This window comes from Nicotiana tabacum, chromosome 10, assembly GCF_000715075.1.
Source record: "Nicotiana tabacum cultivar K326 chromosome 10, ASM71507v2, whole genome shotgun sequence".
Classification (NCBI taxonomy): domain Eukaryota; kingdom Viridiplantae; phylum Streptophyta; class Magnoliopsida; order Solanales; family Solanaceae; genus Nicotiana; species Nicotiana tabacum.
The window spans coordinates 83,721,291-83,740,705 of NC_134089.1; the positions used below are offsets into that span (position 1 = coordinate 83,721,291).

Sequence of the window (19,415 nt, forward strand, 5' to 3'; positions counted from 1 at the left end):
CCATTTTCATTCTAAGATACGCGGGGACTATCTGTATACGGCTAAAATCGGAGTGCCCGATTGTATGATCATTATGATATCCCCCAGCCCGTTTTTGGAAGGCTCGAGGCCAGGTTCGAGGCTCTACCCCGAGGGTTTCCAATATGCTCGACCTCGGGGCAGAGTAAATCAGTGGCTATGATGAACGAGTGGGAGATTCCCAAGGCACGTGACTAAAGCTAACCAAGCCTATTAGGCTAGTACAAGCCCGTACCGTGGCATTAAATGGTTGTGCCAGTCATATATCTTTGTAATGAATGCATTTGTACTATGTTGGGATACCCTCTCATATATAAAGGGGATCTTTGTCATTTTGTAAAACACAAGAATATCACCCACAACATTCAATACAAGAACATTTTATGCTCTCTATCTTAAACATATTCTCTTGATTTCACTTCTTACATTTATTGCTTACATTTATTGTGTTCTATTTATTGTTCTTCATTTAGTGCTCGTTATTGACCATAAAGAGCCTTCATCAAGCTCTCAAAACTATTAGTCCTTCATCGGCTGTCCTTAACTTAGTATCCAGCTCGACCTCGAGGTCCCGTATAGTCAGGCTCGAGGCCCTGATTCTCAGCAACTCGGTTTGCTTAAACACACTAATTGCAAGTTCTTATCTTATTTTTCTAGTCTCATACTTAGCATCTATTACCTAACAACTAGCATAAAAACATATCACGTATTTTTAGAACCACAAAATCAAATCTAATTGTAATTACCATTTTCAAGGTAAACAGATCTATATTCAGTTAAAAATTGTCAAAAGATCACTGTAATCCCCTACATATCTATACTATCCAAGAATTTTTGGTGAATTGCGGAGTTTTTTATACAAAAAATAAGATTTTAGTGAATTTTGGCTGGAGCAGCTGAATAAAAATAAGATTTTGTATTTATGAAAGTCCATTAATCATCTTTCAGATTTTTAACTCTTTCCTGTCAAATTAACATTTTCAGTATTAAAAAACAGTCAATTATATATGACTGATAGCCAATGCAAGAATCATAATTTTGTGAGAAAAGCAGCAAATTCACGATAGTATTAGTCAAAAGTACCTCACCCGCAACCGCATCAAGTTTTTAAAAAATGTTTACACCCGCCCGCACCTGCATAAGCCTAAACCCACCCCACCCCGCATAAGCGTAAACCCGCCCCGACCCATTGCCATTCCTAAATTTATGGAACACCTACCTAAAATGGAATGTGAAATAGCATGTTAGCTTTATTTATACCCTTTATCCAGATAATTATGAGATACTCCAATCATCAAACTTACTCTCAAAATAGGATATTGTCACAAATAAAGAACAGCTATTACTCTAACAGACTAAACATACTATTATTAAAGTTGACTTAGAGCTTTCATGCGATAATTGGATGCAATTATGGCTAAATAAGGCCACTAGCATCAGTTGCTTGTTTAAAGAAGAAATCTGGGGCCCAATTACAACCAACCTGAGTTGCTGTGTAGATCTCATCTACACCAGAAACATTACAGGAAAATGTTGCTCAGAATAAAGAGGAAAATGCAGCTCCTATGGTCAGAGCCAGCGGCCCAAAAGATCTACAAAGTGAAGCTGAACCGGAACTTCCCGGAGCAGGTGCTGGAGCAACCACGTTGGTCCCTGCAGCAGTACTTGGTGTACCTGCTGTCGCGCTTGGTGATACAGCAGTCGGGGAAAGAGCTGCAACAAAAAACATTAAAAAGTTTAAAAAAATAAAAAATCTCATCTACTTGGTAAAACTAGTAGAACTTCATTGTAACACAATCCATTTGACTCTTCTTAATTCTTGAGTTGCAAAATTATACAGCAGTTCACTATGGATATAAACATTCTAAATTCAAGTGAGAAGGCAAGAGATGATCCAACCTTGAGAAGAGAGAAAAGGCAAACTTGTATCCTAGAAATGGTTAGAAGGACATATTGAGAATCTATTGATGTTCTGTTCACACAAAAAAAGTGGGAGGAGATGTTATCGCAAGTTGAGAGAACAGATGTATACCAACTAAGAATCCACTATCCTGAAAGGTCACATCGTTGCAACCCAAACGCGAGATCATTTTCCAGGATAAGCAAGTTTGAAATGTAAAGTAACATACTTTCATCGCATTGTGTAGGCTTCACAACAACAAAAGTTAAAAAGAAAAGTGAAACAAGAAAGTTGAAAGGAATCATCTGCCATGATGGCAACTGAGACGTACTTCCTATAACCTCTGGAAATATAGCATATATTAATCCCAAAAGATTACAATTAGTTATGTCCTCAAGAAAAACTTTCCCACTCCTGCAGTCAAAGCCTAAAGGATTGCTCATATGTCAATGCAATATAAATGTGCGTCATTCAAAACATCCAGGTTAATCATGGTGCATTAAATGATTCAAAATGGAACCTTGTGAAGAAGCAGTAAAACACTATTTATTCAAGTTATCCATACAGAATACACTTCCTGAAAAATAAGCAAAATTTCCCCTCTAGTTCTACTACAAGATTAACAAAAACTCCCAAATCAAAACTTCATTTATTAAAAAAAAATTCATTCTTAAATTTCTTACTCTAGTATTATCCCAACTATCTTGTTCAATACAAAGTGTTTTCAACAGACAAATTAATCAACTTCCAACTTCAAGCCAAAGTTGTCAAATCGACCATGGAACAAAAAAGGATATCGGATTTAGACCTAAGAAAAAATCTTGAATTTAGCCAATGAACTAGTGCAAAACCAATCTTCAACTGAATGGACTAATGTGAAAATATTTAGGGTTGGGTCCATTTTAACATACCAATCAACTTTGTATGAACTGTATACACACGAAATTTAGGCCCCTCGGAACTTAAAAAGAGAAAAATTAGCGCATATCACCTTAAACTTACACTCGAAGCAAAAAAGAAAAAAAGAGAAAAGGAATCTCTTTTGGATAAATTGAATACTTACCATGTATACATCTAGAGGGTCTATTGGAAACAGCCTCTCTATCCTCACAAGGTAGGGGTAAGGTCTGCGTACACACTACCCTCCCCAGACCCCACGGTGTGGAATAATACCGGATATGTTGTTGTTGTTGTTTATACATCTAGAGGTCAAGCCCTACGAATCTGAAATATAAAGTGTATCATAAAAAAGATTATTTCTTCACTCATGTTCGCAAATATTGAGGACTTAGTGTGGCATTTAATCTTGTTCAAGCACATTGCAATTTTCTATTTAGCCAAAGAAGCAGACCGCAAATGCAAGTAGAGAAACGAAATTAAAATCAGAAAAGAAGCTTAAACTGTACATACCAGGTGCAGCTCCAGAGCCAATACTCACTGTGAAAACACAAAGGAAATTATTCAATTAAAATATCAACCCAAATCTCGAAATGAATTGCAAACACTACTCTAATTTTAAGTTTAAAATTTGGTTATTCATTAAGCAAAAAGCTGTTAACGGCCTCTTAAAAGCAATTAGTCAACAGAGACGCCAAAAATTCGAATCCCAAAAAAAGAAACTAGAATGTATAGAAGATAACAGAAGAGATACAGGAGGAAAACATAAATGTGTCTCGCTCCTGAAGCATAAAATAAGGAAAATATTTTACTTAATGAAATCATTGTTTGGTTACTTTGAATTTTGGTACTACAGTATATATTTTCTTCCAGGGTGAGCCTTGGCGTGACTGTTAAGTTGTTGCCATGTGACCATGAGGTCACGGGTTCGAGCCGTGAAAACAGACTCCTGCGGAAACAGGTAAGGTTGCGTACAATAGACCCTTGTGGTCCGGTCCTTCCCCGGATCCCACGCATAGCGGTAACTTAGTGCACCGGACTGCCTTTAGTATATATTTTCTTCATTTTCCACTAAAATTAAATAACTTGTTGTCTTTAACAAATATTCCAGACTGCTATTTCATATAAAATGTTCAATCAACAATTAGACATTGTTGTTGTCAACCTTCAATATGCAAGAATTTGATAAAAACATGTATATTTATATCCAACACTACTATTAATTGTATGGATATTATTTTTATGCCCAAACCAAATAAGGGAAAATAACTCAGAATAATGATTTTGTAAAAGTGATGTATAAACATTTTTTCCGTACAAAATGAGAACCATAAATAACTGCAGATGCTAGATAAAACACATTCTCAGAATCTGAGAGACAACAGAAAAAGAGAGACGGGGAGATAGATAGAATATGGGGAAAGAAATAAAATCACAGAGCAAGTGAGAAATCACCATAACAAAACAAATATATTATGCATGTGAATGTGATTAAGAAAGAAAGAGATCATAGATGGGGCAAGCCGATAACTTACAACCACAATTGGTAACAGAAGGAGCAGAGACATGGCAAGCGGAAGGCAAGGATAAGGCCTTTGTGACATTAAGAGCAACACCCAACTGAGCACTGTTCTTGAATCCTTCACAGAGACAGTCAGCGTCTGTTTTCAACACCATTTTCAGTCCAGAACAACAAGTACCCGCTGGTTTCTTCTCCGTACTGCCGTTGGTTATGAAAGACAAACAGTCGGCCAAGTTGAGTACCAGGTTGTTACAATCTGCTGCTGGAGCAGGGGCCGATTGGTGTGCTGCTGACGTGAAACTGAAAGTGAAAATCCAGAATGAAACAAGGCATAATAGAGCCGTAACTGAGTTGAACCCACAAGCCATTTTTGTTCGTGAATTGTAAGGAAATGGGAAAGGTTTCGAGTTGATGTGTTGTGGAGAAAAGAGTGTCAGTGTAGTGATATATAAAGTGGAGAAGATGGGAAAGGGCGGGGCGAATTTAAGAAAGAGAATGGTTGCTTTTTTCCGGACTCGAGTCTCGTAGGAGTGGGCGGAAAGAAAGTTACGATGTGACACGTTGCGATAATTACTACTTCCTCTTCGCACTCATCACTGTAAAATTCTTTCACTATCAAACAAAATTAAATACCACTAAGGGATTTTACTTTTTTAAGCATGATCTTAATTGATCGGGGAGAGTTGCTCCGATGGTCAGCACCTTGTACTTACAAATCCAAAATTGTGAGATCGAGTTATCAAAGGAGCAATAGCTTCAACAAAATAGGAGAATTAAACGGGAGAAAAATTTGTAAAGTCCTATCGTCCAGTTCAATCTATTGTCCACCCTGATATTCTTATTATTGATTTGACCGCTTCATCCTTAATTTGAATTTGAGCAATTTCTTGACTTTTAATTAGAAATTTGCGTTAAAGCTTCAAAATGGAAAATTTTGCCCAGAGTGCTTAGTCCCTTATTAGCCTACCAAACGCAAATTCAAGTTTAAACTTGCCTTTAAATTGTTCATGTGTTAACTATCAACTAGGCCATCGAGAAATATTAGAGGTAATTGAATTCCTAAAGGGATTAGCTTAGGAGTAAAGATTTATTTCAGGATACTAAATAATTTTGTCATTATATTTATTTCAGGATGCTCAAAAAAATATATTTACTAAATAATTATATTTATTTCAGGATGCTCAAATTGAATTCTGATATAAAATGGTGTGATCTAAATAATTCCATGATTAGTTATATCAAAATCAAGAATTTAAGCAAATCTTTAATTCCACATCTTATCTTAAGATTGTTATTTTTATCCCTTCCAACAAACCGGCGCCTACTCTTTCGGCTAATGATTTCGTTCTTGTCAGATATTATACAGCGTAAAGTTTTAAATTTGATTAATACTGGTCAACCTAAGTAGTGTGGGACAGATACTGGTCAACCTAAGTAGTTATGAACCACTGTCCATTTGTAATCTTATTATAAGTATTTGGATGAAAAGAGTTGAAAATCCAATTGTGTTTCTAATATGAACAATTATGTCTTGTTATTGGTGCTACATCCTTTACAGTCTGAACAGTGGTTTTGGATTATGACCTGAATAATCAAAATAAGATTTTCTTTATCGACAACTGCAAAAAGATAGGAACATATAATCGTTTTAGTTTATGTGATATACTTTTCTTATTAGTGTGTTCCATAAAAAAGGACACATTTTATATTTAAAAATAATTTAATTTTATACTTTTAATTTTACTTATTTTTTTCTTAATAAAATTTTTTTGACACAAATATTATGTAACTTTTATAGGCATATAAATATTATAATATATTTAAAATTATACGTTTAGTAGTCATTTTTAACTATGTATCGAGTCAAACTGCGTCATAATGAAACGGAGGGATTAAATCTTTTACGTTCTTTATCATACTATATTATAAGCATGAAGATCAAAAGTTGAATGTGAAAAAATAAGATAATCTTATACTACTATTGAACTTTTATGCCCTTAAAAGTTATTTTAATAATACCTTCAATATTAATAACAAAAGTTAGTTTTGTAACATTAAATTTGACTTGGGGATTAACAAAGAATTTAGTAAGGTCCATGTATCTAAATTCTTCACTTTACAAAGTTAAGCTTTTTAATTTCAGTGTATAATAATTTTTTTTAGCTGAGATTTACCGTTCTTAAAAAATCAAATAATTTTTTTGAGCTAATATATTATCTCTTCCTTTTATTTTTCTTAGCTTAAATATTTAGATTATTATATTAAAAATAATTTCTAAGTGCAATCTTTTTCTTATAAATACAATCATGATTCAAAGCGCTTTACCAATTATGTACCATGCGATATAATTTTTTATTAATTATATGGGATAGACGCGCAATGCGCGTTGATAATAGGTGAATTTAACTATAATTAGGCTATAAATAACTACATTTTTGCATAGTTTGGATGATAAAAGTGATAACAAAATGCTCTTATTACTGTTTTTCATGCTTTGCAGGTTATATATGACCAGAAAAGGCTATGGAGTACTTTTGGGATCAAATATGGAAAAAAGAGGCCGATCGTAAAATTCTGTCAAGTAAACCACACGAAACAGCTCAAGTCAGAACCGAAAGAGGACTGTCGCGGTTCCACCGCGACCGCGGCAGAACCGCAGTAGAAGATGGTTACAGACAAAGTGAGAATCAGAGAGCATGTTTGGACGCGGTTTGATCGCGACCGCGGCAGAACCGCGGCGGAGGAGGAGAACTTCAGGGACTAAAGTGCAAAACACGGGATTTTTTGCCCAAAACCCTATTTTAAACACTAGACTTCGCCCAAGAGTGGCATGTATTGATTTTGGAGAGTATTTTGGCAAGGAAAAACAATTGTGAGAGATCACCCAAAACATCTTTCTTCTTTTCTTTGATTTTTCTTGCAAGTTTTATGATGAATATTGTTTTAGTTTATTTACCCATAGTTATGAGTAGCTAAATCCTTTGTCTAGGGTTTTGATGGAACCTATTGGGGGATGAACTTCTTGTTTATGTGAATACAAATTGCTAGTCTCAATCTTTATTTGTTCAACTTTGTGCATGTTGTAGTTAATTGACAGGATCCTCAATTAGCTGTGCCTATTTAGTGTGCATAACTCGGGAGACAGTGCATATTTAGGTTATTGTTGAACAACACCACTCCCAAAGTATAAGAGGGATCTATAACTGCGGGTTTAAAGGCGGGATTAGGGATAACGAAGCCTTGAGTGCGATTTAAAGTGAACCGTGTTAATTGGAGCTAGCTAGTGTATCTCGGGAGAGTGCATTGAGTATATTACTGTGATTACTCGGGAGAGATTTACGGTAAGATGAGCGTTCATGATTGATAGAGAGGTGTTGGTCAATTTGTATGAAGCATAAACCGAAGGGATTCCATCAATAGGGGAAGTCATTACCTTAGCGTTTTCTCATTATTGTTTACAACCTTAGCACCCGTAGTTTACAGCTGTTTATTTACTTGCAATTTTAGTTATTAAAGACACCATCAACTGTGATTCAAACATTTGGGGAAATTGGTTCTCAAGAGTTTAGTGGGTCTAAAGATAGTGATTGATAGGTTAACTCTCTGTGGATTCGACTCTGGGCAGAATACTCAGGTTATATTTGCAACGTCCGCAGGGTCCTTTTTATAAGGCATAGTTGGGCGTGATCAAATTTTGCCGCTGTTGCCGGGGAGTTAACGGAATTATCAATTACCATTGATAGAAATACAAAAATTCTTAGTGTAGTCAGTTTTCTCTACACCAAATTTTTGATTGAAATTTTTGACGGTTGTTGACGTGGTTGCACAGGTGTATGCCTAGAAACTCTACGAGGACTGGAGAACTACTTGAAGGACTCTCAGACCCCGAGAAAACATTCTGGATATTGAACCGTGCCAACAAAAGACTTCAACAACCTCATCAAACACACAAACTCGAAATTGACATGGGTGACGTAGACAACGTCAACGGAAACGTCAGAGATATGGCACCTCCTATGCCTGAGGCTGCACTATATGACTGGGCACAACCCACAACTGACAATCTGGCCACTGCCATTGTTGTGCCCGCGATACAAGCTGAATCATTCCAGATTACGAACAACATGCTACACTTGCTGCAAAACAAGGGACTATTTTCTGGGACACCAGCCGAAGATCCTCAGCAGCACTTGAAGAACTTCCTATCAATTTGCAAAACTCAAAGGCAACCTAACGTAACTCCGAAAGCAATCAGGTTGTTATTATTTCCATTCTCGGTGATAGGAGCTGCTCAGGTCTGGCTAAACTCACTCCCCATAAACTCTATAGAAACTTGGGATGAGTTAGTCAAGCAATTTCACATCAAGTTCCACCCGCCCAACAAAATAGCTTAACAAATTGATGAGATCGTGAGCTTTAAACAGAAACCAATGGAGACACTACATGAGACATGGAGCCGGTTTAAAGGAATGTTGGTTATATGTACACACCATGGTATTCCAGATCAGATGTTGGGACAACTGTTTTACATGGGACTGTCAGATAACATGAAGAAAATTGTAGATGCCTCAGCTGGTGGGGCATTTTTGAGCAAAACTTGGAGAGAAGGTCAGAGTCTGCTTGACAAAATGGCTCAGAATTCGGGGTGGACAACGAGGAATGAACCTATCACTCCAGTGGTGCACTCAGTGCCTTTTGACCCATCAAATTCCATGGCTGAAAATGTGGCGACCCTCTTGACACGGATGAGCATACTCACCAAAAAGGTGGAGGAATCAGGGCAGAAACAGCAAGTGCACATTGTAGATACTACCAATGGGGGCTTGTGCACATCTTGCATTAGTCAGCTAGTTGGTAATCCTTGGAATGCAAAACATGATCATCATCATCAGCACCCTGAAGACATGAACTATGTGTCAAACTATAGAGGCCAAAGACAGGGAAATCAGAACTGGGGTCAGCAAACTCAGCAGCCATACAGACCACCTCAGCCACAGTACAACGCTAGAAGCATGGGAGGTATGAGACCGCCCAACAATATGGCACCTTATCCAAGGTCACATGGGTACAACAATCAGCAGCAAGGGTATCCCCCACCTCAGCAACAACATGGTGGAAGGCAAGAAGATGGGTTCATGAGACTTGAAGCAATGATGCAGCAGGTTATTGGGTCCAATGCAAAAATAAATGAAAGAGTAGATGCACATGACGCATCAATCAAAAATATTGAAGTGCAATTGGGCCAAATTTCAATGTCTCTGAACAATCGTCCTCAGGGGACATTACCTGCAGACACCCAGATTAATCCAAAAGATCAGGGCCCAAAGCAGCTGATGGCGGTGAGTCTCCGTAATGGAAGAGATCTAGATGTAGAACAAGAGAGAGCTCGAGAAAATATACATTCTGAGACATTCATTCCAGTGCCCATTGAGCTGGATGAGTCTATGATACTGACAGAGGTGACAGTCCAGCCTGCTCAGGAAGAAAAGAACATTCAGCAGGAGACCAAGAAAGCAGCTGAGCCAGTAGTTGAAATAGTAGATGATAAACAGAAGTCTCAAGTGATTGGGAAGAATAGACCTCCTGCACCCTTTCCACAGAGGTTGGCCAAGCATCAAAAGGAGGAGCAGTATAAAAAGTTCTTTGAAATACTCAAACAAATCTAGGTAAATATTCCATTGATTGAAACTTTAAAGGAGATGCCTGGGTACGCAAAAATGATGAAGGACTTGATGTCCCGGAAATTTAATTTTCAAGACTTGGCTACGGTTACACTTACTCAGACCTGTAGTGCAGTGGTGATGAGACCTATTGCTGAAAAGTTGTCTGATCCAGGTAGCTTTACAATTCCATGCACTATTGGGAATTTCGCCTTTGCTAAGGCGCTCTGTGATTTAGGGGCCAGCATTAATCTTATGCCCCTGGCTATTTATAAGAGGTTGGGCATTGGGAGATCTAGATCCACCTCCATGTTGTTGCAGCTGCCTGACAGGACTGTGAAGCGTCCATTCGGTATCCTTGATGATGTGCTTATTCAGGTGGGGAAATTTGTGTTCCCTGCAAATTTTGTGATCTTGGATTGCAAAGTGGATAAAGAGATTCCTATAATCTTAGGAAGACCATTCTTGGCCACGGGGAGAGCTCTGATTGACTGTGAGACTAGGGAGCTCAAAATCAGACTCAATGATGAGGAAATAACATTCAATGTGCAGAAGTCTATGAGGCAACCAAGCGAGTTCGCCAATTGCTCTCTTATTGATGATGTGGATGTAATTGTAGAGTCTGATGATGAGGTGTTGACAATTGAGGACCCCCTTGCTGCATGTTTGATGAACTTAGATGAAGCGAATGGTGAGGATTTGGCAGAATGGGTGTTTGTATTGGAAGGTAGAGTGTTTTGGGAGAGAAATCTAGAGTTTGAGCCCTTGCACTTAGAAAAGAGAGAAACTCCTCCAGCTAAGCCATCCATTGAAGAACCACCAAAGCTGGAGTTAAAGCCAATGCCAGCCCACCTCAGGTATGAATTTCTGGGACCTGACTCCACATTACCTGTTATTATATCATCTAGTTTGTTAGATGTGCAGGTTCAAAAACTTTTACAGGTACTAAAGGAGTGCAAAACTGCCATGGGGTGGACTATGGCAGACATCAGGGGGATCATCCCTGCCTACTGCATGCACAAGATTCTGCTGGAAGAGGGGCACAAACCTTCTAGGGAACATCAGAGGAGGTTGAACCCCAACATGAAGGAAGTGGTGAAGAAGGAGGTGATAAAGTGGTTGGATGCGGGAATTATTTTCCCAATCTCTGAAAGCAGCTGGGTGAGCCCAGTGCAATGTGTTCCTAAAAAGGGTGGCATGACGGTTGTGACAAATGACAACAATGAATTGATCTCAACAAGAACCGTCACAGGTTGGAGAATTTGTATGGACTATCGAAAGTTGAATCTAGCCACCCGGAAAGACCACTTCCCACTTCCCTTCATTGATCAGATGTTGGATAGATTGGCAGGGAGGTCACACTTCTGTTTTCTGGACGGGTACTCAGGGTACAATCAGATCTCCATTGCACCGGAGGACAGAGAGAAGACCTCCTTCACATGCCCGTATGACATTTATGCCTTTAGACGGATGCCCTTTGGCCTATGCAACGCACCTGCCACATTCCAACGGTGCATGATGGCCATATTCACTGACATGGTTGAGGACATAATAGAGGTGTTCATGGATGACTTCTCAGTGGTGGGGAATTCATTTGATGAGTGCCTGATAAATCTGACGTGTGTGCTGAAATGGTGCATCGAGACTAACTTGGTTCTGAACTGGGAGAAGTGACATTTCATGGTACAAGAAGGCATAGTCTTGGGGCACCAGGTGTCAAGCAAGGGAATAGAGGTGGATCGCGCGAAAGTTTATGTAATAGCAAAGCTGCCTCCACCAACTTCAGTCAAAGCCATCAGAAGCTTCCTTGGACATGCCGGTTTTTACCGGAGGTTCATAAAAGACTTCTCCAAAATCGCCAATCCTCTCTATAAGTTGTTAGAAAAAGATCACCATTTTTGTTTTCTGATGATTGCAGGGTAGCATTTGAGGGGTTGAAAAAGAGACTGGTCACAACACTCATCATTGTTGCCCCCAACTGGGAGCAACCATTCGAACTAATGTGTAATGCCAGTGACTATGCAGTGGGAGCAGTGTTGGGCCAGCAGAAAGACAAACTGATGCACCCAATCTACTATGCTAGTAGAACGCTGAGTGGAGCCCAGTTGAACTACACTGTGACTGAAAAGGAGATGTTGGCTGTAGTGTTCGCGTTTGACAAGTTCCAATCCTACCTGATAGGGTCCAAGGTAATTATATATACTGACCATGCAGCTCTCAGGTACTTAATAGAAAAGAAAGAATCTAAGCCATGCATGATTCGTTGGGTGTTGCTATTGCAAGAGTTTGATCTTGAGATTCGTGACCGTAAGGGCACTGAGAATCAAGTCGATGATCATCTATCACGACTTGAGGGAGCTGAAAATGTAGTTAAGGTTGAGGAAATACTGGAAACTTTTCTAGACGAGCAGTTGCTCGCCACCACTCATCAGGAAGCGCCATAGTATGCAGACTTTGCTAATTACCTGGCCAGTGGTATAGTTCCTCACGACCTTTCATCGGTCCAAAGGAAAAGATTTTTTCGTGAAAGCCGTCAGTATTACTAGGATGAACCTTATCTGTTTAGAATATGCCTTGATAATATGATCCGGAGATGCGTCCCCGAGATAGAGCAATTTTCTGTTTTGTAGGCTTGTCACGCATCGACATATGGTGGACACTTTGGAGGGGTTAGGACAACGGCAAAGGTGCTAGAGGCTGGATTCTTCTGGCCGATAGTGTTTAAAGATGCGCACCTATGGGTGAAGGGCTACAATGAATGTCAACGGACCGGGAACATTTCCCAACGCCACGACCCATGAACCCAATTCAAGAGGTGGAAGTGTTTGACATCTGGGGGATTGACTTCATGGGTCCCTTCGTCAGCTCCTATGGCAATAAGTACATTATTGTTGATGTAGACTATGTGTCCAAATGGGTGGAAGCTACAGCGTTACCCACCAATGATGCAAAAGTGGTGGTGGGATTTCTAAAGAAGAACATATTCACCCGCTTTGGGACACCATGAGCAATTATCAGTGATGGAGGCACTCATTTCTGCAACATGGCCTTTGAAAAGTTGATTGCTAAGTACGATGTGCGCCACAAGGTGGCTACTCCTTACCACCCGCAAAATAGTGGACAGGTTGAAGTGTCCAACAAAGAAATCAAGAGTGTGTTAACCAAAACTGTGAACGCCACAAGAACTGATTGGGCGAGGAAGCTAGATGATGCACTCTGGGCTTACAGAACTGCCTTCAAAACTCCAATTAGTATGTCACCATACAAGTTGGTATTTGGGAAGGCCTGCCACCTGCCAATGGAACTTGAACATAAAGCGTAGTGGACATTAAAACAGCTAAACTTAGACATGGAAGCTGCGGGCACGTCAAAAGTCACTGAATTGCATGAGCTCGAGGAGTTCAGATATCTTGCTTTTGAGAGCACAAAATTGTACAAGGAGAGAATGAAGAGGCTGCACGACCAGAACATTGTTGAGATAAATTTCAAACCCGGGGACATGGTATTGCTATACAACTCAAGACTATGTCTGTTCCCAGGTAAACTTAAGTCACGATGGTCTAAACCATTTCGAGTAGTTGAAGTTTTCCCTTCAGGAGTAGTTGAGATTGCCACAGAGAATGACTCTCGTACATTCAGAGTCAATGGTCAAAGATTGAAGCCATATGTGGGCATGAGCGAGAAAAAGGAAGTGTCTGGGCTGCACCTGACTGAACCACAGAGGTCAAGCGAGCCTTAAATGCGCACATCCTGCGTCGTGCCACGACGTTAAATCAGGCCCACATGCGTGGGAGGCAACCCACGAAATTGTTGTAAGTGTAACACATTATATGAAAAAAAGAAAAAAAAATCAGACAACTGCCCAGACCGCGGTTCCACTGCGACCGCGGTCAAACCGCGATCAGAGACCCCCTCTGAACTTCGTTCACTGCATTTCCACCTCGACCGCGGTAGAACCGCGGTGGGAACCCCTCTCTGAACTTCGTCTACCGCGGTTCAACCGCGATCGCGGCAGACCCCGTCGGGCCCAAGTATGCAGAATTTTTTTAATTCACCCCCCCTCCCTTTCTAATTCACCTAACCCTGCACCCACCCCAACACAATTATTCCCCCTCCCTATTCAGAAACAGAACGCCCCCCCCCCCCAAAAAAAAATAAAACCTAAATCCTCTTTTCTCTTTCTCTCTCAAATCCCTCCCTCACTCCCAAAAACCGTCATTGTTATCTTCTCCACACCTCCTCTCACCACTACCCACCCCTTCCAACCTTAATCAAGTAAGTGTTCTCTTCTTTTTGATTCTATTTCTTCTTCTAATTAGTGTAATTTAGTCTAAACTAGTTTAGTTAAACCCTAGGTAGGAATAATGTAGATTTTCTTTCAATTTTTGCTTTTTCTCTGTTTTTATTGTTGTATTTGCTTCTTGTGGATTTGTGTTGGTGCTAAAATGGTTGGGTCTTTCTTGTACTTCAATTGTGGGGGTTGTTTAGATGATTTGGAGGCCTAGAAATAATTTTTGCGGTGTAGTTTGGTAGAGGTCCCTTTTTGGCCTAAAATTTAGGGCTTGTGGTGCTATTTTGAGGCATTTTATGCCTATCCTAGGTTGTGGTGGTGTTGTATTTGGTGAATGGTGGTGTTATATTTAACGTGAATCACTTGAGGGAGTAAGTGTGGGGTGTTGTATGCCAGAAATTGTAAGAAAGTTGTGGGGCCATTGTGGAGGTTGTAACCTGGAACACCTCACTAGTTGGGGGTTTGGCATAGTGTATGAATGGAATAAATGAGGGATATTATTTGGTGCCATCGGGTGGTGAAGTATGAGTAACCATCCGGCTAGCACATGTAGGATATATTTGATGGTTCTCTTGTATTCTTTGTGTCACACCTCCTTTTTCCGCCCCCGCGAGGGGTGAAGGAGTTTTTTCCAATAATTAAGTAATTAAGTTTGTTTACAAAAATATGAAAGCGTAAATTAACTTCCAATAACAATTAATGCACAATTAAGTAATAATTAAGCGTAAAATCGTATATTTGGACATTAAATGCTAAAAATGCAAAAGATGCCTATTTTTGTAATTTTCATTTTTTGTAAACAAACTTAATTACTAACAAATTGTAGAATTAAATCCTACATGCAAAATGCGACATATTTTTGTATTTTTTATTAATTTAACAAATAAACATGCACAGACAAATACGAATAATTATCCAAAAATGTCACAAAATTCTCAAAATTGCACACCAAGGAGAATCATTTTATTTTGAATTTATTTTTGGGAGTAATTCTCATATAGGGCAAAAATCTCTTGTATTCTTTGCAGGTCATATGGCTCGTAAGAAGCAAAAGAGATCGGCAGGCACGTCCCAACAGCCTACATATGATGCCTCAAGGTTCGAATCAGAATTGGTAGAGGATGACTTTCATGCCAAGGCCTCAAAGAGCTTCATACCTGAGATTCCGATTGATAGGGAAACCCTCCGTGCAGAAAAGGAGGAGATGTATGAGAAAATCCGGTGGAGGGAAATGGAGTTATTATTTGATGAACCTGAAACAGTGAACATGTAAGAGAGTTCTACGCGAACTGCCCATCACATACTTTGCGGGAGGTGACTGTGCGGGGCAAATGGGTAGATGCCTCAGTTGAAACTATTCAACAGGTGTTGCGGCTGCCCCGGTTTACTGGTGACGTCGACTATTACCAGGACGCACCAGGAGTCACTTGGGATATTATGACTGATGCACTCTGCGCAGGGGGAAACTAATCTGGATACGTGACCATATCACCCTGAACTCCAATTCATTCACCCATTTGGCTAAGTATTGGCTCACTGTCATTTGCAGCCGGTTCTTGCCCTCAGGCAACACGACTGACGTGAACTTCCAAAGAGCCCTCTTGACGTGGTGCTTCGTCACAAAGAAAGATTTTGATGCGGCAAGACTTATTGGTGATGAAATGATCATACGGTCCCCGCTGAGGTCAAAGGGATTCTACTTCGCCTCCCTGGTGACTACATTGTGTCTGCTGAAAAATGTCCCCACCAATCCTATTGATGGAGAGTTGCCCCCCTAAAGCATCTTTCAAAGCTTCGGGCATCAGAATGGGCAGGGGTGCACGCACCACCATTCAGATCGATGATGAGGATGATGACCCGGTTCCTATGGCACCATCCAGGAGATCATATGATAGTGCCGGACCCTCTCGGTGCCCCCATGCTGGGGCAGGCTTATCCAGATCACAGTCTACCCAGCCTATGTTGCGTACTATGGAGGAAGAGTTCGTGGATCTTCGCACCTCGGTGGAGGGCCTACACACGTGTATGGATGCCATGTCTCAGCGGCAGGCCAGGTCTAAGAGCCGATTTATGTCCTGGTTTCGTGCTTTGGGAAGAGCTTTCCATGTGGACCCAGCACCATCTCCGACTCTGATTGAGGCTTAGGGAATTCTTCTTACCCTTCTGCTCGTTATTTTTTATATGACATGGGGACATGCCATAATTTTTAAGTGTGGGGTGGGAGACTTGCTCGGGTAATGTATTGTAGTGTATATAGACATGGTGTATGTTGTAGTATTCGATTGGTGTTGTTGTGTATAATTGACTGTACTCACATTAGAAGTAACTGACTTGGCCCAACGACGGACACTTGTCGACGAGTCTCTTGAGGGTCAAAGTAGGATTTAAAAAAAAATATAGAGGACTCTTCCTGAGGACGGACCACTTGGACAGTACTCTTGAGGGAAGTAGTCCATGTAGTTTCTTTATTTTATTTTCTTTTTTCTTTTTTAGGTAGTGTAATAATTTTCCCTTGGTTTTTCTTTTGACCACGGTTCTTTTCCAAGGGATTTCCTTGATCCGAGTTAGGTAGATTTTTTGTTTTTAGTTTTAGGACCAAAATGGGTGAAGGCTAGAATGCAACCCTTGATGTACACACCTGAGAATAACAAAAACGAAAATGAGGGTGTGACGTCTAGGCTCGTTTGTAGACTCGTAAATCTATGCCTTAATTTTGCACATCCTGTCTTGCTTGAACGCTCGTATGAGTGTGTTGATAAACTGATTCGAAATGAGTTACATGCCAAGTGTGTGTGAGATATTACTTGTATTCTGTGCTTGCATGTCATACCTAGAACTTTCCCTGTGTGTTTGCAAAGCAAAATAGAAGCTGTTTGGTTTTAGAGATGATTGAGGCATTTCTTTGTGTAGCATGTATATTTGTGAATCCACCTGTATATATTGCCATAGGTTACCCCTTTGAGCCTGAAGCCTGTTCTTTGATAACCCTATAATGACCTATATCCCTATGTTTGAATAGTTTGACTGTTTGAACCTGTACCTCCTAGAAGCACTTGAATTACTAAAGAACATACAAAAGTCAAAGTGTAAGGTGGTGAGGAAGTAGGAAAAAGGGGAATCAGGAAAGAAATACTTGAATGGTGCAATGGATTTTCCCAAAAAAAACAGTTGCACCTAAAGAAAAGTGGGGGTCACCTATGAACTAAAATGTGGAAGAACGAGTGGGCTAAGCATGGAAATTGAAATAAAAGGAAGTGTATATTAAAAGTGCTTAGAGAGGTTGGTCACTATATCCAAATATATCCTACTCGTCCCTTAGCCTACATTACAACCAAATAAAGACCTCTTGATCTTTGACTTAATAGCTCGATTAGTAGAGTACTACACTAGAGGCAAGCTTATGGTGTGTCTGTGTGACATGTGAATGTTCTTTGCTGAGAGTGAGTGAATTCTTCCTATCTTTGGTTCCTTGTTGCTTGAATTTTATGTGTGTGGAACTTCTCTCAGAATTATGATGTGAGGGCATGTGACTCAGGAAGAAAAGGTGAGTTTTCACCTCTGTTAGAGTAACTAGAGTGAGCATGAGTGTGTCATGGTGTTAGAGTCTTCATCTGAGGCATGACTATTGCACTGCTTAGGTTGTTCCTTCAAAATGGCGGGTGTGGCATAAAAAATAAAATTGGGTAATGCATCGAACGATTAGGCCAAGAAGTGTGGTTTAACTTGCTCGAGGACGAGCAAAGGTTTAAGTGTGGGGTGTTGATAATAGGTGAATTTAACTATAGTTAGGCCCTAAATAACCACCTTTTTGTATAGTTTGGATGATAAAAGTGATAACAAAATGCTCTTATTAGTGTTTTTCATGCTTTGCAGGTTATATATGACCAGAGAAGGCTATGGAGTACTTTTGGGATCAAATATAAAAAAAAAGAGGCCGATCATAAAATTTCATCAAGTAAACCACGCGAAACAGCTCAGGTCAGAACTGAAAGAGGACTACTGCGGTTCCACCGCGACCGCGGCAGAACCGCGGTAGAAGATGGCTGTAGACAAAGTGAGAATCAGAGAGCATGTTTGGCCGCGGTTTGACCGCGACCGCGGTGGAGACGGAGAACTTCATGGACTAAAGTGCAAAATACGGGATTTTTAGCCCAAAACCCTATTTTAAACACTAGACTTCGCCCAAGAGAGGCATGTATTGATTTTGAAGAGTATTTTGGCAAGGAAAAACAATTGTGAGAGATCACCCAAAACACCTTTCTTCTTTTCTTTGATTTTTCTTGCAAGTTTTATGATGAATATTGTTTTAGTTTGTTTACCCATAGTTATGAGTAGCTAAATCCTTTATCTAGGGTTTTGGTGAAACCTATTGGGGGATGAACTTCTTGTTTATGTGAATACAAATTGCTAGTCTCAATCTTTATTTGTTCAACTTTGTGCATGTTGTAGTTAATTGACAGGATCCTCAATTAGCTGTGCCTATTTAGTGTGCATAACTCGGGAAACAGTGCATATTTAGGTTATTGTTGAACAACACCACTCCCAAAGTATAAGAGGGATCTATAACTGCGGGTTTAAAGGGGAGATTAGGGATAACGAAGTCTTGAGTGCAATCTAAAGTAAACCGTGTTAATTGGAGCTAGCTAGTGTATCTCGGGAGAGTGCATTGAGTATATTACTGTGATTACTCGGGAGAGATTTACGGTAAGATGAGAGTTCATGATTGATAGAGAGGTGTTGGTCAATTTGTATGAAGCATAAATAGAAGGGATTCCATCAATAGGGGAAGTCATTACCTTAGCGTTTTCTCATTATTGTTTACAACCTTAGCACCCGTAGTTTACAACTGTTTATTTACTTGCAGTTTTAGTTATTAAAGACACCATCAACTGTGATTCAAACGTTTGGGGAAATTGGTTCTCGAGAGTTTAGTGGGTCTAAAGATAGTGATTGATAGGTTAACTCTTTGTGGATTCGACTCTGGGCAGAATACTCAGGTTATATTTGCAACGTCTGCATGGTTCTTTTTATAAGGCATAGTTGGACGTGATCACGCGTGCCAAGGAATAGTGGAGTGATATAAATAAAGTTAACTTTATTCGTACATTTGACTTTTTGAGATTGGAA

General features: G+C 39.8%; 1 protein-coding gene across 1 annotated transcript; it reads right to left on the reverse strand.

Moving 5' to 3' along the window:
* Nucleotides 1-1,360: 1,360 nt before the first annotated feature.
* LOC107803895 (non-specific lipid transfer protein GPI-anchored 31-like) lies at nucleotides 1,361-4,809 on the reverse strand. The gene is made up of 3 exons (XM_016627690.2): nucleotides 4,351-4,809; nucleotides 3,329-3,355; nucleotides 1,361-1,731 (listed from the first exon to the last, which is right to left on the reverse strand). Exons 1-3 carry the CDS (start codon nucleotides 4,703-4,705, stop codon nucleotides 1,556-1,558), a joined length of 558 nt encoding a protein of 185 aa, XP_016483176.1. The 5' UTR covers nucleotides 4,706-4,809; the 3' UTR covers nucleotides 1,361-1,555.
* Nucleotides 4,810-19,415: the final 14,606 nt, after the last annotated feature.